Source organism: Zalophus californianus, chromosome 4, assembly GCF_009762305.2.
Source record: "Zalophus californianus isolate mZalCal1 chromosome 4, mZalCal1.pri.v2, whole genome shotgun sequence".
NCBI lineage: Eukaryota > Metazoa > Chordata > Mammalia > Carnivora > Otariidae > Zalophus > Zalophus californianus.
The window spans coordinates 95,953,635-95,975,529 of record NC_045598.1 but is presented as its reverse complement, the minus strand read 5'-3'; the positions used below and the strand labels follow the sequence as shown (position 1 = coordinate 95,975,529).

The 21,895-nt window shown below is 44.8% G+C and overlaps 1 protein-coding gene and 1 long non-coding RNA gene across 4 annotated transcripts; one reads left to right on the top strand and one right to left on the bottom strand.

Annotated features, from left to right (window-relative positions):
* Positions 1 to 76: 76 nt before the first annotated feature.
* Positions 77 to 20,689, top strand: LOC118356901. Its single transcript, XR_004820015.1, has 3 exons — positions 77 to 191; positions 4,175 to 4,364; positions 20,591 to 20,689. It is a non-coding gene; the product is annotated as an uncharacterized LOC118356901 (long non-coding RNA).
* On the bottom strand, positions 14,752 to 21,846 carry DCLRE1B (DNA cross-link repair 1B). 3 transcript variants are annotated; one of them, XM_027606374.2, is made up of 4 exons: positions 21,308 to 21,846; positions 20,479 to 20,644; positions 19,935 to 20,117; positions 14,752 to 17,538 (listed from the first exon to the last, which is right to left on the bottom strand). In XM_027606374.2, the coding sequence occupies exons 1-4, from the start codon at positions 21,494 to 21,496 to the stop codon at positions 16,460 to 16,462; spliced, it is 1,617 nt and encodes a 538-aa protein (XP_027462175.1). In that variant the 5' UTR covers positions 21,497 to 21,846; the 3' UTR covers positions 14,752 to 16,459. The 3 variants fall into 3 exon arrangements, with proteins under 3 accessions (XP_027462175.1, XP_027462185.1, XP_027462191.1); XM_027606384.2 differs by lacking the exon at positions 20,479 to 20,644 and having other exon boundaries at positions 21,308 to 21,430; XM_027606390.2 differs by lacking the exons at positions 20,479 to 20,644; positions 21,308 to 21,846 and adding an exon at positions 20,645 to 20,743.
* Between the last annotated feature and the right edge of the window lie 49 nt (positions 21,847 to 21,895).

Genomic DNA, 21,895 nt, shown 5'->3' with positions numbered 1-21,895 from the left:
AGTGCCTACCCGGGAAGCCCCCCTGCTGGTGAGGAATTACTTCGGTTTAGGCTTTAACGTTTCGTTGCCATCTAGAGACTTTCTGGCAGAGTGGCAACCGTGTACGGGATCTGGAAGCCTCCACGTACATCAGGAGCCCCTTAGGAGACTCTCCCGCTGCCGGCCATAGGAACCTGTGTTTGCATTAGGAGGTGAGAAGGAACAGCTGTGCTCAGGACCCAGTCCCTCAAAACGTGCAGTGAGTGAATGCTACCATAATGTTGTTGCCTCTACCAGGAGATAGTAAGACTGGGTATTCAGGAAACGGAGTGCGTTGGGCACACAGCATTCAGAGAAAATGGACACTGTAAAAACTAGATTATCCTGGAGCGCCTGGGTGCCTCAGTCGTTAGGCGTCTGACTTTGGCTCAGGTCATGGTCCCGCGGTCCTGGGGTGGAGCCCCCATTCAGGCTCCCTGCTCGGCGGGAAGCCTGCTTCTCCCTCTCCCACTCCTCCTGCTTGTGTTCCCTCTCTCGCTCTGTCTCTCTCTGTCAAATAAACAAAATCTTAAAAAAAAAACTAGGTTATTCTAAAAGAAAAACTGTTGCCATCTCCCAGAGTCAAGAGATTCTTTCGTAGGATTTCAGATGTACCTTCCGCTGTGTAAAATGTTCTTATTCCTAAAGTGGGGACCATTTTTAGAGAGAGAGTAGTATAATCTATTTATTTTTTCTATCCCGCAAGTGCTGGAGGCAGCAATGATCTGAATCCTACAAAGTGACTGTCCAGCATCATGGGTGTTTGCATATACTCTTTGAGGAGGGGGACAGGTGTGGCTAAGTCAAGATTCTGCTATTACAGTGTATTTCTCAGATCTCACTTAGTATACATTCTTGACCTCTTTGGATCCCCATCTTCTCACACACACACACACACAAAATGCTAATACTTTTGTGAAGAAGCAGTAATGCTCTGTTAGTACCTTAGGGCTTCTTTTCTGGCTTAAAGCGCTGGGAGCAGTTCTGTTTTATTGGGAAAAGGGAAGTTTATTTCCCTAGAGGACCAAGGTTAGCAAGTGTTCAATCACACAGGGCAGTTTTGTTTGCTTATTTTCACAGGAACTTAGAACATAAAGTCCTACATTGGGGCTGACCTGGGAAACATCAAAATATAGAGAGTGGGCAAGCATACCCCCTTGGGGAGGAGCCAGGAAAAAGGCAGAACTTGAGCTCTGGAGTAGACAGGCTTCAAACACACTAATTACTTACCATGCCTTGGCTCAACCAAACTCCATGACATGCTTCTAGGCTCCTACTATCTCAAGTTATGTCCCTTTCCTCTCTTCAAACACATCTCAAAATCCAAATTGAGGAAGCCTTTTCTGATTGACTCCCATTTTATTCTAATTATTTCATTCTACATCATCATGTCTATTTACTTCCTTGTACCTTATTTATACTTGTTGATCTATTTTCATGGTTCTTAGGTCATTTCTTCAGTCTCCCTCACTACATGGAGACCTCAAAATCTATTTCCCCCTCTCTAATATTCATTCATCCATCCAACCACTGTATGCCTCCTCTACTCCAGGTGGTCTCCTAGATACTGGGTCAAATGCAAAATGAATAAGACATGGTCTTTCCTCAGCTTGCAGTCAATGAGGGGGAAAAAAAATGCATGGCGACATATATAAGACTTGGATAGAGCCAGAGAAGACTTCAGAAAAGGAGATATTTAAACAAAAAAGAAAAAGCACGGTCCATGCTCTGAAAAAGCTGACACTTCAGCAGAGAAGTGGCAAGAGATGGAATTAGTAAAGTAGGTTGAGTCCGATTTTAAAGACAACGAAGAACTCAGAGGTTTAACCAAACAGGTAATATGAAGGTATCTGTGCTTTACAGAGAGAGCCAGTGGCAATGAGGGGGATGGCTGACTGGAAGGTGTAAAGACTAGAGAAAGGGAGCCTAATTAGAAAGCTATGATGAGGGTTTGGTCAAGGAGAGACCCTGGAGAGAAGGGGGCAGATAGAACTATTTCCTCCTAGACAAAATCAGTGCAGCTGGAGAGGGAAAGGGAGCTGTTGCTAGTTGGAAGCATTGAATCTCACTTAGGGTATGATATTCCTCTGGGGCCTAGAGTCTAGATTCAATGTTGCAGGCAAGAAGTTTGCTCAGGAGCTGCAGTGCTTAAGGCCAACTGGGAGAAGTTGACCAAAAAGCTGTGTCAGGAGAGAAGTTGAATCAAAAAACTCATCCAACTATCTGAACATTAGTGAATCCAAGGGGCTAGGAAGAAAAGAGAATTCAAGTAGAAGCCAACAGTTGTAAAACTGGGAAAACCAAATGAGAGTAAAGGTCTGAAGGAAAGGATAGGAGATAGAACATGGAAAAAGCCTTTGAAACAAGAGGGAAGCCTCTGATTTTTTAAATCTAGAGTCCAGAAAACCTTTTATATATTTGGAAATAATTCCGAACACACAGAAAAGTTGATAATAAAAAGAGCACCTATATATCCTTTACTTGAATTTGTTGATTAATGTTTTGCCCCTTTGCTCTAACACTTGTAGTCTCAAGTAGGTAACACACATACACATTTTTTTCTGGCCATTTGAAAGTAAATTTCATACATCATGCCCCTTTATCCCTACATACATTCCTTTACGTACACAGCGTATACAGTTATCAATTCCAGGAGGCTTAACATTGATACCATACTTTACCATCCATATTCCAAATTTTGTCAATTAATCCAATAATGTCATTCTTACCCTTTTTCCCCTTCGAGTAGAGGATCCAGTTTAGGATCGTAGATTGCATGTCTCTTTAGTCTCCTTTAATCTGCATCAGTTCCTTAGCTTTTCTTTGTCTTTGATATTTTTGAGGAGTACAGCCCATCCCCTTTGTTTGGACAAGAGAATGTTCCTCATTTCTGATTTGTTGTTCATGTTTGTCTCACATTTATTCATTATTAGATCCCGGTTATCCATTCCTGGCTAGAATACTGCATAAGTGATATTGTGTCCTTCTCAGGATATCAAACCCAAAGTCAACACGATGTCTCTGTCCCTCACTGGGTGATAATAATTTTGGTCACCTTGTTGAGGTGTCTGATTCCCCCACAGTATATTTACTATTTTTTTCCTTGTAATAAGCAATCTGTGGAGAGACATCTTAGACCCTGCAAATATCCTGCTCTTCATTAAACGTGTTCCCTTAGATTTAGCATCTATTGATGGTTCTTACTTGTACCAATCCTCCCTTATCTCTTATTAGTTAGTTATCTAATAATGATATAGACTCATGGATTACTATGTTTTTCAATGATTTGTAATTCTTTACAGTCCTTAATTATTTGGGTGCTAAAACTTTCCAGATTTAGTCAATGGGGGCCTTTTCAAGCTCCTGTGTCTTTTTTAGCCTGTCTGAATGTCAGATGTTCCAGACTCATCTTGATTCTTGCAGGTTCACCATTCCTTGGAGCATTGGCTTTCTCCACTGGATGCTTTGTATCTGCCCAGAAAAAAAACAAAGGGAAGAGAAAATATGGATTATTTGTGTGGGGAGTTTTTTTTTTTTTAAGATTTTTATTTATTTACTTGAGAGAGAGAGAACACAGAGGGAGAGGGAGAAGCAGACTCCCCGCTGAGCAGAGAGCCTGTTGCAGAGCTTGATCCCAGGACCCTGAGATCATAACCTGAGCCAAAGGCAGACACTTAAGCAACTGAGCCGCCCAGGCGCCCCATGTGGGAAGTTCTTATAGGCCAGGCCTGCAGGTAGCAAACACATAGATCTATTCTGCACACATCACATTGGTGGGAACTCAGGAACATGAATACTGCTACAGTGATTAGGAGCTAACACTATCTATGTGCCCAAGAGACATGACTTAGTAAAAATTAGGCCAGTCTCTGCCACACTTGTCCAAAAGCCATTCCCTATGTTACTTCTCCCATATTCATAGAATCCCAGTTTTGTTCAAATAGAAGGAAGATCCTTTGATTTCAAAGAAGGTAACTTCCTCTCACCAAATCAGGAAATAAATTACAGTGGTCCAAACCAATCCTGGTAATTCCATTTCTCGTCACCAATGACTAGTCTAGGAGTGGGTATAGACTCAGTTCTGGTCAATGAAATAGGAAAAGAAGTCTAATGGGAGGCTCATAGGAAAATTTTTCTTTTTGTATGAAAACGACAGGACCTTCACAGAAGAAATTCTTTTGTTCCTGCTTCTCTTTTTTGCTGAGACAAAGGAATGAAGACACCAGACTTGGAGCTGCCAGAGCCATCTTGTGACCATAAATGTGACAGCAAACAAAGATGAAGACAGTCAACATGCTGAGGACAGCAAAGGAGACAGATGGAAAGAGGGGTCCTTGACGACAGAGGTAAGCTTCTGAATGAACCTGGGAGTGCCCACTGCTTCTGGACTTTTTTAAGTAAATAAATGTTCGTATGTTTCAAGAACACCATTAGACAAGTTTTCTGTTCTTTGCTGCCAAAAATCATTCTTAAGTGACACAGGAGAGAAGTAGGAGAGCTTTTCTAGAACAAGGAGCTAATTGGTGGTATCGTAATGTTCTGAGAAGTAAAGGAGAATAAATATGAAAAAGAGGCCAGTGGAGTTGCAATGAGAAGATCCCTGTTGATCTTGGTGAGAGCAATTTAAGTGGCATGGTGCAATGTGTTGGGGCAGAAGCAATGTGATTCCTACAAAGGATTTTTCCTAGTATGAGTGGTGACCGACAAACTGGGAAGGATGGTTTGATCCAACTGGGTGATAGAATCTATTCTGGTCAATTCCCATATTCAGTTCCTAATATCCAAGGAAGCTGCTTGGATTCCTGCTGTCTGCTTCAGCAACATCTGGGAAATCATAAACTGAATCACTTTGCTCTCTTTACCACTTCTCACAGGAATAAGCCAGGAAAAGTTGTTCTGGACCCTTAACTGGTTTCATAGAGGGCAAATCCAGCCTGTATGATGGGGACTAAATAGGGCCTTTTAAAAAACATTTTCTTCTAGGATTTATTGACTGAATAATAAGTACCAGGCATTTAGTTAGACAGAATAAAAAATGAATAAAGCACATTTTGTGTCCTCAGGGGCTTCACGATCTAATTAAGGAAATAAATTAGGAACAGTTATAACAAGTCCAAGATTGGTCCTCAAAGTGGCGTTATAAGTGCTCAAGAATATAGCAGTTAACTGTCCTGAGATCACTGCAGAAGCATCTAGAAGTATTACTGTTGACTGAACAGGGACTTAAAGAAGACAGCACTATTTCAGCCGGCCATCAGTGAGATGTTGTATTTAGTAACTATCTTTAAGTACCTTTTCCATGCAACATGTGAACAGAATAAATATGCTGTTACATTATCATATACAATGGACATGAGCTCTTCAGTGTGACAGGTACTCCTTGGGAAGGAGTTATCGGTCTGCACTAGGCCACCAGAGAGCCATGGGGTTAGAAACTAAAACGAGGCAGAGATGAGTGTGGTATACAGAGCAGAGAAGTGAAGCACCCACCTGGGTTAGGATAACCAGGTAAGCGAGTCCCTCCTCTGTATGGTAAAAAGGTTTGGTCCCCTAATGGCTCCCACACTTCTTATCCTCCCCAGTATCTCCCCACTAAAGCTGGGGTGGTTGCTGGGCTGAATAGTGGCATTGCAAGTAGGAAATGGCTTCCCTGCTCTCAAGTGTAAGTCTTGCTGGTCTTGTTTACTTTTTGTATCGAAATAGGACACTTTGGGGACTGGGTCCCGGCAGAAATGATGGCTTTGGGTGGAAGGGGAGTTTGGAAAGAGGCCATGGCTGTGGGATTAAAGAGAAAGAGTCAAATACAACTAGTTAACATTATGAATGCATGAAATGCCACTGAATTGTACACTTTAAAATGGTTAATTGTGGGGCGCCTGGGTGGCTCAATCATTAAGCGTCTGGCTTCAGCTCAGGTCATGATCCCGAGGTCCTGGGATCGAGCTCTGCACCCGGGCTCCCTGCTCCGCCGGAAGCCTGCTTCTCCCTCTCCCACTCCCCCTGCTTGTGTTCCCTCTCTTGCTGTCTCTCTCTCTGTCAAATAAATAAATAACATCTTTTAAAAAAAATGGTTAATTGTATGTTATGTGAATTTCACTTCAAAAAAAGGGGAGGGGAAGGGGGTTTGCAGGATTTAGAGATAATGAGCAAGAGACTTGATCCCTAACTTTCCTAATTTTCAAGAGTCAATCTAGAGCCTTCTGGGAGAAGAGCAATGCCTTAAATACTCCTACAACCGTGTTTATTCCTCCTCAGACCCTCCTTCCCCCTAATCATATCTGTTTCCTTCCTTATCTACACATGACCATCTTTCTCTCACTTTCTCCATATACCAACTCTTTATTCAGCAAAACCAAGGGATAGTGCTTTTCTCTCCCTTTCCCTGGATCATTGTCATGTCTCATTATCATGTCTCCACCATTCTGTATCTTCTCACCTTCGACCAACCGTTACACAAGCTTTTAGCACCTGCCCTCCATATGTCTCTCCCTATTCTCAATTCTAAGCAAAAGCCAAAACCAAAACAAATGCTCTGGGAAGGGACACAGAGACCCACAAGGGAGAGGGCTATGATTCAGGACAGAAACGCGAAATTCAATCATTGACTATTATTTATGCTAAGTCATTCTGCACTTCCTGCAGACTCAGAAATCAAAAAGGCCCTAATGAAGTATCCCTTGTCTAACACAATTCCTGATACGTGGTCAGTACCAATAACTATTTGGCTGACTAAATTACTAAATTACCTGATTGTTTATTCATGGTGCTCAAAGCATCAGAATTCAGTTAACTATAGAATAGAGTTTTGGAAATCTCAACAATCGTCATCTTTGGCTGTGAATTTAACTTAATTTTTTATTATTACTTTTGGAAACTCACTTTTATAAAATCTGTAAGCTGTCATCAAGGGGTTAGCAAGTGGCCCTCTCCTTTGGAGTTGGGTAGGAGGAGGGGCCTTATCAAAACCCTAGAGGGTAAATTCTCTGAGGTGAAGTAGGCTTCTGCCTGACCAACCTCCAAGCTCCCATAATGTCCAGTACAGAAGTAAAACATGAGCTCTGGAGTCTTTTTTTTTTTTTTAAGATTTTATTTATTTATTTGACAGAGAGACAGCGAGAGAGGGAACACAAGCAGGGGGAGTGGGAAGGGGAGAAGCAGGCCTCCCGTGGGGCAGGAAGCCTGATGCGGGGCTCGATCCCAGGACCCCGGGACCACCACCTGAGCCGAAGGCAGACACTTAACGGCTGAGCTTTGGAGTCTTGACATCAGTAGGAATCCTGAGTTTTCTAGTATAGAACTAGGGTGTTAGTAGGCATGCTTATGAACTTCACCTTCCTCATTCTTCTTTTTTTTTTTTAAAAAGATTTTTATTTATTTATTTATTTGAGGGGGGAGTGGCAGAGGGGCAGAGGGAGAGGGGCAAGCAGACTCCCTGCTGAGCGCGGAGCTTGATCTCAAGACCCCGAGATCATAACATGAGCCAAAATCAAGAGTGGGACGCTTAATCCACTACACCGCCAGGCACCCCACACCTTCCTCATTCTTAAAATGGAGATGATAGGGCGCTTGGGTGGCTCAGTTGGTTAAGCGACTGCCTTCGGCTCAGGTCATGATCCTGGAGTCCCGGGATCAAGGAGTCTGCTTCTCCTTCTGGGAGAATAAATAAATAAATAAATAAATAATAAAATAAAATAAAATAAAATAAAATAAAACGGAGATGATAATACCTTCTTACCTTCTTCATTCCATCCATCAGAAAAAGTCTTCAATGTTGGGCGCCTGGGTGGCTCAGTTGGTTAAGCGACTGCCTTCGGCTCAGGTCATGATCCTGGAGTCCCGGGATCGAGTCCCACATTGGGCTCCCTGCTCAGCAGGGAGTCTGCTTCTCCCTCTGACCCTCTTCCCTCTCGTGCTCTCTGTCTCTCATTCTCTCTCTCTCAAATAAATAAATAAAAATCTTTAAAAAAAAGAGTCTTCAATGTTACTTCCAAAAAATATCCTGAATCCACTACTGTTCATGTCCACTGATACAGACTTTCTGATTTCACAGACAGTAAGAAGTGAGATAGAGACTAATAATAAATATGGATTTTTCAGTCCTATATTGATTAAAAGGGAGTGCAGGTTTTAGTTATGTATACATTGACTAGGAGCCTTATAGAGAGAGGATGCACTGTAACGAATAAAAAATTACCTGTTCATTCTAGTGTTCCTCTGTAAGGATGTGGAATATTATAATTGGTGAATTAAACAAAAAGGTTCAATTCGCACTGAATTTGACTATACTCTGTTTTCTACTATATCTTATAGATCTCTCCTCATAGATGCAGATATTCAAAGATCAGGACTAATGTTATTCCCAATACAATTTTATGGTTAAAACTTTATAATAATTTAAACAATTTAAAAATTAAGTATGCTCTGATAAATAATTTTTTGTTTGTTTTTACTAAAGAGCCCTAATCTCTCAGAAAATATAACCTTTAACCCCAAGGCTTGTGTTGACTCCAAAGCAAGCAAAACATGTTTCTTTCTCTTAAGTACATAGTTGTAAAATATGTCTATTATAGGAAGTAGTGTTAACTCATAAAGTATTCTAGTTACTTGTAAAATTCATTACTTTCTTCTTCTCTTTCCTTACTCCCCCCAGATATCAGTATGTATATATTTGTGGAGATATATATGTATATATATCTCCTTTGTGAAAGCTATGGTGGAGGAAAAGTCATGTCTTTTATATCTGTAGCTGCTTGTGCTAAAAAGGCTTCTCTAATAGATTTATAGCCAGACACAATGCAAATTCCCTTTCTTCCAGAAGCCCCAAGTTGAGCTCACCAGTATCTCACAGCTGCAAGACCTTCCTAACTCGTATGCCTGCTTTCGTTCTTGCCTCATTCTCCATCTGTTGCTTTCAGAATACCTATCAAATCATATCACACACACCCCCACACACGCTTTAAGGCACTCTAGTAGCTGCCTATTGTAGCTAGACTAAAGCCCAAACTGTTTACTTTGACCCCTAAGTCACTTCTGACCCCACCTCTGCCTCCCTCTCTGAGCTCATCTTCTCCCTCTCCAACACATGCTCTTCTCAGTGTTCCCTGGACACAACACTCATTCCCATCACATGGTCTTCGCACTGATGCTACCAGGTCTTTACCTGACTGGTTCCTTCTCGTCACTCGAGTCTCATCTTAAGTGTCGATCCCCTGACACACCTTCCTTGACCTGTTTCTGAACTGCTCCCCACACCCATAAGCCAGTTTTATTTTCTTAGGTTTTATCACTATCTGATCTTGATGTATACTGCCTGTCTCTCTTCTTTAGAGTATAAATGCCATGTGGGCAGGACATGTTCTTGTTCACTATTTTGTATGCCCAGTGTCTAGAACACATGCCTGGCACATGGTAGGCATTCCGTAAATTTTATTGAATGAGCAAATGAATGAATGAACTTATGGACACTAGTTTTCTCAAAGGAGAGTTGCAAGATTTAGAGCTAATATATAAAAAGTGTCTGCCAAGAAAAGCTGTCTTTCTTTCTTTCTTTTTTTTTAAGATTTTATTTATTTATTTGACACAGAGAGAGAGAGAGAGAGCACAAGTAGGCAGAGGGAGGGGGAGAAGCAGGCTCTCCACTGAGCAGGGAGCCCGATTCCAGGACACTGGGATCGTGACCTGAGCCGAAGGCAGCCGCTTAACCAACTCAGCCACTCAGGTACCCCAAGGTAAGCTTTCAATAGCTGTTAGCTCCTTGAGGGCTAAGATCTTGCTTTATTTCCTGTTTGAGAGAAACAGTATTTATTGAGGGAAGATTGCCTAAAGGATGAACAATCCATCCATTTTTCTAGATTCATTCATTCATTCCACCAGTGTTTATTATTAAGAACTTGCCATGTGTTCGAGACATTATGGATGCAACAGTGAACAAAAGAAACCAAAAAAAGGGCGCCTGGGTGGCTCAGTTGGTTAAGCAGCTGCCTTCGGCTCAGGTCATGATCCTGGGGTCCATGATCCTGGGGTCCCAGGATCGAGTCCCGCATCGGGCTCCCTGCTCAGCAGGGAGTCTGCTTCTCCCTCTGACCCTCTTCCCTCTCGTGCTATCTCTCATTCCCTCTCTCTCAAATAAATAAATCAAATCTTTAAAAAAAAAAAAAGTCCCGGAGTTTACATTCCAGTACAGTGAGGTACACACCAACTTCAGTCAGTAAATGTTAGAGTATGTTAGAAAGTGGTAAGGGCTCTATGGACAAAAAAGAAGGAAGGGAGAGAGGGAGTGGCTGGCCAGGTGGTTGCAATTTTAAATAAGATGACCAAGAATAGTCTTGCTGAGCAAAACCTTGAAGGAGGTGAGGAAACCATGTGGGTATCTGAATGGAGGGTCTGGTAAGGGGAGGGAACAAAGTGAAGTGAGAGCTTGCCTGGCGCTGGAGTAACCGCAAGGAGGTCAGCAGGCTTGGAGAGTGTAAGCGAAGGGCGCGGCAGAGCACGTGGGCCAGGAAGACCATGGTAAGAGCTTTGGGTTGGGTTTTATTCTGGGTGAGCTGGAAATACCTTGGAGGATTTGAACAGAGAAGCAACCCGGGATGATTTATATCAGGCCTGCTGTGGGTAGCCGACTGAGTGTCTGCAGGGGAGAGGGCAATGTTGGAAGCAGGTAGAACATTTAAGAGGCTCTTGCGATAACTGAGACACAACACAAAGGCCCCTCGGACAAAGGTGGTAGAGGTGAAGATGGGGAAAAGAAATAAGATTCGGGATACGTTTCAAGGTAGAGTCAACAGGATTTACTGACAGATGGTGGTGTGGCGGGGAGGGAGAGCCAAGAGAAAGGGACAATTGGAAACCAAGCCCACTGAAGAAACATAATAGGATTGCTTAGCAGAATGGAAGACCATTTTCATATGACCTCACTGATATGAGGAATTCTTAATCTCGGGAAACAAACTGAGGGTTGCTGGAGTGGTGGGGGGTGGGAGGGATGGTGTGGCTGGGTGATAGACATTGGGGAGGGTATGTGCTATGGTGAGCGCTGTGAATTGTGGAAGACTGTTGAATCACAGATCTGTACTTCTGAAACAAATAATGTAATATATGTTAAGAAAAAAAAAGATAGCAGGAGGGGAAGAATGAAGGGGGGTAAATCGGAGGGAGAGACGAACCATGAGAGACGATGGACTCTGAAAAACAAAAAACAAACTGAGGGTTCTAGAGGGGAGGGGGTGGGGGGATGGGTTAGCCTGGTGATGGGTATTAAAGAGGGCACGTTCTGCATGGAGCACTGGGTGTTATACGCAAACAATGAATCATGGAACACTACATCAAAAACTAATGATGTAATGTATGGTGATTAACATAACAAAAAAATTTAAAGAAAAATAAGTAAAAAATATCAAAAAAAAGAATGGAAGGCCATTTGATGTATGAGGTCATGAATTTATTTTATTTTATTTTTAAATAGTTGCTTTTTTTTTTTAAGATTTTATTTATTTGACACAGAGAGAGAGAGCGCACAAGCAGGGAGAGGGGAAGGGCGAGGGAGAAGCAGGCTCCCCGCTGAGCAGGGAGCCTGATCCCAGGACCCTGGGATCACGACCTGAGCCAAAGGCAGTTGCTTAACCAACTGAGCCAGCCAGATGCCCCTGAGGTCATGAATTTAAAATGAAACCAGTCAGCCTGCTTAGGGGTTTCTCCAACAGCATCTAGCTGCTCCAGTACAGTCAAACAACAGATAGATAGTAGAATTTATTCAGAATTTGAGTTTTTCAAGGCAAGTGTGTCTGAGTGAGAGAGAGCAAGGGAGTTGTATTATATCGATGTATCGTGGGATGCAGTTGGGTCAAGGTGGGAAGTGAAGCTCAGAACGGGCTTACATTGGCAATGGAGGTACTTTAGTAAATAAGGTGGGAGAAAAGATTTAAAATTGAGATTTCAGATGTAGTTCAATTTCTGGTAATAACAGGGTGGTGAGGAAGACAGAAATAAAGTCTTTGGAGGTAAGGAGGCCAAAGAACCTAAGAGGCTGGAATGTTGAAGTCATCCAGAGTGAGGACAGAGTTCTGAAGGAGTGAACACTTGGAAATCTAGAAAGAGTGGCATGCTTAGAGAGCATGGAAGCTCCTCACCCTTTCCGCATTGCCCTAAGCATCTCTTCCATCTGAGTGATATCCTTTTATAACAAACCAATGATCTAGGAAGTAAAATGTTTTTCTGAGTTCTGTGGGCTGCTCTAGCAAATGAATCAAACCCAAGGAGGAGTCATTGGGACCTCCAATCTATAGCCAGTGGTCAGAAGCACAGGCGACAACCTGGACTTGTGACTGGTGTGTCTGAAGGGGAGGAGAGCAGTCTTGTAGGATTGAGCCATTCACCTCTGGGAGTGGAGGCCACCTCCAGGTAGAGAGTGTCAGAATTGAGTTGAATTATACGACACCCAACTGGTATCAGAGAATTGTTGGTTGGTGGGGGACTCCCCACCTCTCCCCCCCAGTTTAGGAACTGGGTGCTCAGAACCTTTTAGCAGGTTTTCTCCAAACCTTATATCCCTGACTCATTCTGTACAGCAGTCTAGATCCACCTTGATGCTTTGTTTCTATGGAGCCCGGTTAGTAGGGTGAGTGAGCTGGACCCAATGTTCTTGGTTCCACAGAAGCACACATTACAGTGAACACATTAAGAATGGGATTATAGCACAGAGGACAAACTTTTCATCCTCCACGCCCCAAAATTATTGAAAATTGATGGGAGGATTCAGGATTGGTAAAATAGCCATAATATAATTGTTTTTTAATATCTGAATATTATAAGGGAAAGACTAACCCAAGGCTTGCCAGAAGTTTTTTGTGATTGAAAGATGATTCAGTGAGCCATCTGTCCAGGAAAGGAACCAAGCCTGAGATTCTGGGAGCATCCAGTGGGTTAAGGATGTGTTCAAAGAAGAGGAAGTTACCTAGGAAGGAGATAGTCAAGGTGGAAGGGTACAGCTAAATGAAAGCACTGTGGTCAAAATAAAGACAATCTTAACCATTCTGAGAATCCCACAGGAGTTGTAGGTTTAGATTATAATGGCAAGCAGAATTATTCTGTATTGATGTGGTGGGGTGTTCCGTGGAGGAGGAAGTGGGAAGCACCATGAACCCAAGACAAAACAGCTTGTTGTGGTAGTGATTAGGGAGGGTGAAGGGTGGGAGGCAGGTAAGAAATTGACAGCTATTCAGTAGTGGTAGCGTCAACAATATGTAAACGTGGTCTCCCAGGTGGGATTTCTCTTGCATAAGAACTACTCCAAGAAGGCAGAGAGAATGGTCTCCCTGGGAGTGGACTTGACATGGAGAACCCAAGTCCAAATCTTTTTCCTCGAATAAGCAGACTCGCTTATCTCCTATTTCCTACTACAAAGGGAGTGAGAGATGGCCCCTCAAAGCCAGCCAGGCAGATTTTTTTTTCTCTAAAGGGACTTAAGCCACTGTCCATCTTCTTTTAGAGAAGTACATGTTTTCCCACAGATCATGAAACAACTAATTGATCTCTATGGAATTCCTTTCTCCCGGTATCCTCAAGCCTAATTGTAAGATTGCCTTAGATCTGTGCGGTCATCCCGAGATTCTAAAAATAAATTAAGGGGTGCCTGGGTAGCTCAGGTGGTTAAGCAGCTGACTCTTGGTTTTGGCTCAGGTCATGATCGGGTCGTGGGATCAAGCCCCGTGTCAGGCTCCACACTTGGCGGGGAGTCTGCTTGGGATTCTCTCTCCCTCCCACTCTGCCTCTTCCCTCACACACGCTGTCTCTCTCAAGTAAATAAATAAAATCTTAAAAAAAAAAACTGGCTACTTACAGATGTATGCAGTGCAGCACTTTTATGTGAGACTATTGAGATTATCAAATAAAGTAATTGCCAGTCTCTATTCTAAGCCAGACAAATTTACTTCAGAAAATTTTCCCATTATTAAAACACAAACATGCCATCAACAACTAAATTCCTCAAAGCCATTTGCTTCCACCCCCCACCGGAATTCACAGAGATCCCATTTCAAGGAATGCATGTGACCCAGCACAGGCCAAGAGTAGACAGGTTCCCTTGTCAGTAGAAGATAACACCAATCTGGGGGTCCTTGTATGAAGACTACCTTATCTCTCCCAGCCACCTTTGGGTAGCCGAGAAGTGAGCTCTAGCTCCTGAAGGAGCTCAGGCTAAGCCTTTGCCCACACAGCCCTAGTAAATATTTATTAACACACAGGATGATTTGCCGTATGTTCACATGTTCCAGTCTAACGACATTATTTGAACTTGATGAATCTTCAACGTATTCTAATCCTATCCTCTTCTGCAGAAAGGATGGTAAGGAAACCTTTCTGGAGGGCAACTGGGCACAATTTGCATCAAGAACTTAAAATTGTAGAGGTGCCTGGGTGACTTAGTCGGGTAAGCGTCCGACTCGATTTTGGCTCAGGTCATGATCTCAGGGTTGTGAGATCGGGCTCCACATTGGGCATAGGTTCTCTCCCTCAGGCCTTTCCCGCTCCCCCCAAAATAACCTAAAATTTTAATCCCACTTCCAGTAATTTACTCTAAGGAAATAAAAATGCCATAAGAGATGCATAAAGATGTTCACTGTAATATGTATGATTGTGAAAAAAGGGCACATAAAATGTTGAATATGGAAATGGTATTACCTATATAAGATATTATACAACCATTCATAATTACATTTCAAATAATATTTAATGGTACAAAGAAATGTTTAAGATATTAAGTAAAATGCAGGATTGAAACTATATACAGTATTGCCCAATTTTGAAAAAAAAATTATACATTTATACATACAAAAAAGGACTAGAAGGAAACAACTGATGTACATGGAGGATTAAAATTGACTTTTTCTTCTTTATGTTTTTATATGACTTCCAAAATTTTGTGTTTTATGTACGGAATAATCTCTTTAGAGAACCAGAATCTAAGAGAACCAATATTTGAAATACCCATCATGGTGCAGCCACTGAGCTAAGAATTTTACCAATTATCCAACCTCCAGAGCAACTAGGAGAGGTAGGTCTCGCAGTCCCTGTTTTACAGATGAGGAACAGAGGCTCCACTATGTAGACGTGGGAGCTCTTTGCCCACGGTACCCTGGATTCGAGCCCAGGACAAGCCCATGTTTCCTGCTGCCCCACATGCCTCCTCTGCTGCGGCTCCTAGTGGGCCCACGGGAGGCTTACAGTGAAGGTCACTGACAAAACAGAGCTGTGCACAGCTTGCCCAAGAGCAAGGCCTTACTTTCTAAACTCTTCCTATCTTCTTCTGAAAGTAGAAACCACCTTCTTTATTGCAAGGCTCCATTCTGAAGCAGCTTTTACCCGCGCCCGGCTCCACTCGCCTATGCCCTCTCAGAGCCTGTGGTATCTGCTGTCCTGCTTATTGGTTTGGCATGGCATCAGGCTGTGAGCAGAAGGACAGGGCAGAGCTGCACACCCCCACCCCTTCCACCAGCTGGCTCCTTGGTCTCTGCCCTGGATACTAAAACAAACAGGCTGTGTGCTCTGGTTCCCTACTCAACCCAAGGGGGTGGGGGTTGGGGAGAGCAGCAAATATCCCAGCTATGTGAACAATCAGGAATATCTGGCAGCACATTTGATCTTTTATAACTTTATTTCAGCTAAATAGGGCCTCCAGGCAGCCGGGAGGCCATTGTACCCCTAAGTCTAATGCCCAGCTGGTTCCAGGTATGGCCTTGGTGAGGGGTGCCCAATCCCCTAGCTGGCTCTGTTCCAGAGAAGTCTCCAGTGACACTAATTGCAAACTCCCATGGAGGCAGGGGGGAGTTTCTCTCCACTGTTCCAAGGTTCTTCACTGCTTCCTGTTCCCTCCCAGAGGCAAAGACAGGAAGTCTCTTTGATGGGGTCATGGCAAGTCAGTGACATTCGGGATTGGAACGTGCTGTCTGGATCACCACTTTATCCTCCAGCAACACAGTTCCTGACTAAAACAACAACAACAACAACCTAACTACTTAGGTTCTTTAATCTGGGAAGAGGGAGAAAGGGACATGGGGAATGGCAGGCACATGGCCCCAATAACCTGGCCCTTTTGGATTCAGACCATATCTCTTTCTGCACTCACATAAGAGGACTGCATGTTCAAAAGAGGTGGAGAAATACTGAGTTAAAGTTAAGCAGATTAAATTACTGCAAGACTTCTGGGAACCTTTAATGTGCTCATGTATACCGTGCAGGGGGCGTAATGGAAAGTGTTTCTTAAACATAGTCAACCATGAAACTAATGAGTCCATAGGCACTGAGACTCCAATGAACATACTTTGAGAAGTACTGCTCCAGGGTGAGCCCAGAGGGATCCTGTGAAGATACAAAAGTAAGGCCCAAAACAAACCTCCTCCCCAGCCATCACTCAGTCTTTAACACTGCAGTGCTGGACCAACCAAAGGTATCATTCTGCATTCTCCTCTCTGGACTTCAGCATTGGTTTATGGTATTTTTCCACTTGCTGGTCAAAGCCCCTAGAAGAGAACTGTGCCTGGAAAAAGTTCACTGGAGTCAAAAGGTATTTTAGTGCCAGGCCCCTGAACTCAGGAGCCAGGAGACGGGCAGCCATGCTACTGCAAGACAGGAGAGACTCCTGGGCCAGCCAGGCGCTCTGGTTCCCTGTGGCTGCTGAGCCACTGTGGTCTCCCTTGGGTCCCAAGTGGGGCCCTACACCAACTTCCTCCCCAGTTTCTAGAGAAAGAAATTCCTCATCTGTAGACTGTAAGTGCACTGAAAAACTCAAGGGGGTGGGCCGTACAGTCACCATCTTCTGGGACTCAGAGATAGGGACTGCCCCATCCCATTCTTTGTAGCAGAGGTCCGGGCACAACTGTTTCTTGATCTGCAAAGGATGGTGGGAAGCCTTCTTCTCAAGGTCCCCAGAAAGGTTCTCATTCTTGGCCTTCTTTGAGTCCCTGGCAGCTGGAGATTGATCAGCAGTGTCCTGAGAGGAGTCAAACATGACACCCTGGGTTCTCGGCCTCTTTAGCCTCCTTTCTAACAGCCAGAGAAAGCTTGGTTTCCTTGGGGAAGAATTCATATATTGCTGCACAGAGTCCGGAATCAGGGGCACAGAGAGCCTGGGGCTCAGGCTGTCCTGAAAGTAGTCCCTACAGGGCTGCCGACTGACAATGGGCACCACCTGGCAAGGCTTCAGTGCTGCAACAAAGGTCCGGAGCTCCGAGTAGGAGGAATGATCAGAGTAAGGGATGACGTGGATGTCGGGGTGGGAGCGGTGGATCTTCCGGCTCGTGGGAAGGATAGCGATGGTAGGGTGGGTCTGGTTCCAGTGTAGCATGGAAGAATGGCAGATCTCCATATGGTCCACTGCATGGATGCGGCCGGCCTTCTCTTCCACGGTGAACACATCCGCCAGGCCCAGCAGCTGCACCAACTCCAGGCGCCGAGGGCTCAATACCACCCAGGTCTGAAACTCCAGGGCCAGCTGCTCCAGAAGTGACTCTTTTCCCAGGCTATAGAGTCCTGAATCATGTTAAAGGGAATGGGAAAAGCAAGGGATGAAAGACAGGAGATACTGGGGAATCCTAATACATCAACCAAATGTTTAACAAAAATACACAAATGGGGCAACCAGGGAGTGTATCAGGGAGGAGGTGGCATTTGAGCTGAAAAACATGGAGGTTGGGGGAGGGCTTAACACCGAATCCACCCACTCGTTCGGTTCAACAAAGGAGAGCATCTACCAGGTGTTAGGCACTGTGAAAATAAGCATAAGCCTCAGTCTTCAAGGAGTGCAGTCTACATGGGGACCCAGAAGCAAAGTCAGAGACATGCACATAGTATTATGAGGGCACAGAAAAGTATCTACCAGTTGACAGAGTTAGGGAAACTTCCCTAAAAATGGCAACTGAGTTGTCATAAAAGATAAAGGATGGGTCTGAGTTTACCTGGCAAGGGAAGGGGATGATGGTTCGGTGTTACTAAAGTGCAAAAAAGGAACTAGTAATAAATGACATAGGAGAGGTAAGGGTCGTATTATACAGGGCCCATATATACTGCTAAGGAGTTTGAACTTAATTCTGTAAGTGAAGGGGAGCCATTAAAGAGTGTGCAGCAGGAAAATGGCTCATTTTAATCACAGGAATAATATGATCAGAGGAGCGCTTTAGAAGAAAAAAATAGCAGGAGTGTTACTGATCACCTGGATGAGGAGATGCTGAAATCAGAAGTACCAGTTAGAAGGCCCCAAAATGAGGGCGCCTGGGTGGTTCAGTTGGTTAAGCATCTGACTCTTGATCGGCTCAGGTCATGACCTCAGGGTTCTGAGATCAAGCCCTACATTGGGCTCCATGCTCAGCATGGAGTCTGCTTGAGATTCTCTCTCCCTCTGCCCTTCCCCTTATTCATGTGTGCTCACACCCTCTCTCTCAATAAAATTAAAAAAAAAAAAAAAGGCCCCAAAATGTTTTATACTATTGTGGAGTTGCTAGAACAAATATACAGTTGGTTTCTCAATGTGTCTGATTTTAAGCACAGCATTCACTTGAATATCTACATTCTGATAAATTCCATTCACTCAGGGACGCCTGGGTGGCTCAGTCGGTTAAGTATCTGCCTTTGGCTCAGGTCGTGATCCCAGGATCCTGGGATTGAGCCCCGCATTGGGGCTCCTTGCTCAGCAGGGAGCCTGCTTCTCCCTCTGCCTGCCACTCCCCCTGCTTGTGCTCACTCTCTGACAAATAAAGACATAAAATCTTAAAAAAAAAAATTTCATTCACTCAGATAACATATTTATTGAGTGCCTCCTCAGGCATTAATCTAAGCATTTGGGATGTATCCACAAGTAACAAAAAGAGCCCTGCCATTTTGGAACTTATATTCATTCTAGCAGGGGTAGACAGATAATAAAAACCAAAAACAACAATATGTAAATTGTGGAATACATTATAAGATGATGAATGCAATATTGGCCCTCTCCTATTTAAAAACCTTCAATAGCTTTTTGTCCAAATGTAACCATCTGGATCAAGTTACGTTTAAGAATTACATTTAGGGGCGCCTGGGTGGCTCAGTCGTTAAGCGTCTGCCTTCAGCTCAGGTCATGATCCCAGGGTCCTGGGATCGAGTCCCACATCGGGCTCCCTGCTCCTTGGGAGCCTGCTTCTCCCTCTGCCTCTCTCTCTCTCTCATGAATAAATAAATAAATTTAAAAAAAAAGGGGGACTGTTAAAAAAAAAAAAAAGAATTACATTTAGGACCAAGTTCAAGCTTACAAGCAAGCACTTCAGCCCCTCCTCCCGTGACAGCCTCCTCACCCACTGTGTGCCTGTCATGCTGCTACTTCTCTGTTCCACAAGCAAGACTCCTTCCTACCTCCATCCATGCTCTCAAGGAGTCTGTGTGTATGGCAGGACACGTGGAAAACAGACAAATAATAAGCAATAGCATATTAAAACATGGACAGAATATACTGGAAGGTGATAAGCACTATTAAAGAATGAAAAAGTTGAGTTGGTATAGGGGATCAGGAGTTGGGAATGTCAGAGTAGAGATGGTAGGAAGACTGCATTTTTTTTAAAAAAGATTTATTTAGAGAGAGCACGCATGGGGGTGAGGGGAGTGCTGGGCGACTGGGAGGGGCAGGGGGAGAGAGAGACTCTTAAGCAGACTGGGAGCTTAGCATGGAGCCCTAGGCAGGGCTTGATCTCACGATCCTGAGATCAAGACCTGAGCCAAAACCAAGAGTCAGAGGCTTAACGGACTGAGCCACCCAAGCACCCCAGGAAGACTGCAATTTTAAATAAGGTTTCATGGAGAAGGGGGGATCTACAAAGACCTGAAAGATATGAGAACCCCCCCCCCCAAAACCCAAGATTCACTAGCTATGGGTAAAAGAAAAAGGAAAGGAAACCACTTACCAATCTTTATGTTATGTTGTGGGTGCTTTCGAATGAGCTCAACAATCTGGCGGGCAGCTTCTTGTCGGGAAGGAAGAACCCAGGCTGGGTTGCAATTGGTGTTGTCTAGGTATAAGGTATGGATCTGTTTCCCCAGTTTCAGGGCTGGCTCCTTTAACATGGATGGTGTATACCGAAAGTCACCTAGAAGAAGAGTATATGGGGTTGGGGGCGGGGGCAGAGAGTCAGAGGCAAAAGTATGAAACACAAGCTTCTCCCGGCTTCCAATAGCTGATGGAAATTTGCTTACCAGCCTGTGAAAAAACTAAACAGGAAGTCTGGCACTAACATAGTATAGCTTCTTTTCGGAAAGGTCTCCGTTCTGCTTCTGTTTTTATTACTCTTAATAAGGTTTGAAACCTTAAAGAGTGGGAAATCAGTTGAGAAAGGGTCACTGTGGTCATATGGGATGAAGCTAGGAGGCCTCCAGACTTCTGAGTTAAGACTGCTCAAGAAAAGTAGTATCTAGGCTGGGAAGGTGGGAGCGACCCCTTGGAAGGCCCACCTGTGTAGAGAATGGTTCCAAAGTATCCTTCAAAGAGAAACATGACAGAGCCAGGGCAGTGATTGGCATCCATGAGGGTTACAGTCATGGTCTCTCGCCCAATTTCATCTAGAGGCAGGACATGGCTCTCACCAACCTCCAAGGCCCGGATCCACTCCTTAGGTACCTGAGGAAAAAGTCGGTCATTCTAGTGAACACAGAATCTCCTCCTTGGTACTGCCCTGGATCAGGAACTAACCCTTTACCGGAATCAGGGGAAGCAGACGACATCCTAAGCCACCCTGGAGCAGAAGGTATAATGGAGAGTCCCCTCAAATCCTCCCTTCTTCCTCCCACTCTCCCCTCCCACCCTTTGTACAATGTAAATTAAGAGTCTAAAAAACAGTCTAGCCAAGCAATTCTCAAACCTTCCTGATAATAATCCCTTGGGGGCACCCGTTAAAAAAACTTCCAACCAGATTTCCAGGACCTGCACCAGCTAGATCTACTTTGGGGGGGGGGGGGGCGGTGGCCGCTGGAGAATGTGTCACCCAGCACATTAGGTGGATTCTTAGAGGACACAAGGGAAACACTGGCCTAGTTTATCTGAAAAGGTAGCTAGTTTCCTTGGCTGAAAGATCTCCCCAACTTATAGCTGAAACTTCCCAAGTGGGCCAACCAAGAAGCCACATTCCCATTCTGGGCTAAAGGCGCATTTCTGGGTTCGAACAACTCCCGCATTTGTAAAAATCAGTCCTCCTGGCCCCTACTCTGGAGTCCGAGGCTGTGACAGATCGGAAATCCCACCCAATGCTCGACCCAGCTCTCGGAGGACTCCGGCCCCCCGTACCTGTAGGTGACGATGCACGAGGTAAGCCGTGATTGGGGAGCAGTAGAGGGGCCGGGCCCAGGTGCTAGACAAACCCACGGTGTGGTCCGAGTGCATGTGGGACAAAAAGAAGAGCCGCGCGGAACCAGCCCGGCGCAGGCTCCAAAAGTCCACAGCGATGGGCGTATGGGGGATCAGGGCCCCATTCATGGTGGCGGGGCTGGAGAGTCCCCAGCGGGATCTTCATGGGCACAGAGCTCCCGCGCAAGGCTCCCGCAACGGCGCCCTGAAGAGAAGTCACGCTGGGGCAACGCGGCCAGAGACCCTAACCGGAAGCCAGGCCAGTAGAGGAGCAGTCCCTAGCGTGGGCAGAAAGAAGGAAGTGGCCGTACTCTTGGGAGTCCTGGGGGTAATCGCAAACCGCGGAAGACGCTCGACTGAGCGCCACTCCTACCCGCGCGCGGGAGCCGGGGCTGAGGCCGGGCACTCAAAGCGCGCGCTGCTGGGCGGAGACAGGCCGAAGCAGCGGATTTCCGATGGCCCGCCGCGCCTCCACCAGAGGGAGCCGCGCGGCTGCGCCTGGAGGTGAGAGGTGGGGGGGAAGGGCGC

Bases quoted from the DNA above. Each gene is read 5' to 3' on its own strand.
- DCLRE1B (XM_027606374.2), bottom strand. From the start codon at position 21,496: ATGAATGGGGCCCTGATCCCCCATACGCCCATCGCTGTGGACTTTTGG. The intron at 20,645-21,307 runs GTACGGGGGGCC...CTTTTTCCTCAG, and splicing joins TCGTGCATCGTCACCTACAG to GTACCTAAGGAGTGGATCCG. The intron at 20,118-20,478 runs GTGGGCCTTCCA...CTCTTCTTCTAG, and splicing joins TGGAACCATTCTCTACACAG to GTGACTTTCGGTATACACCA.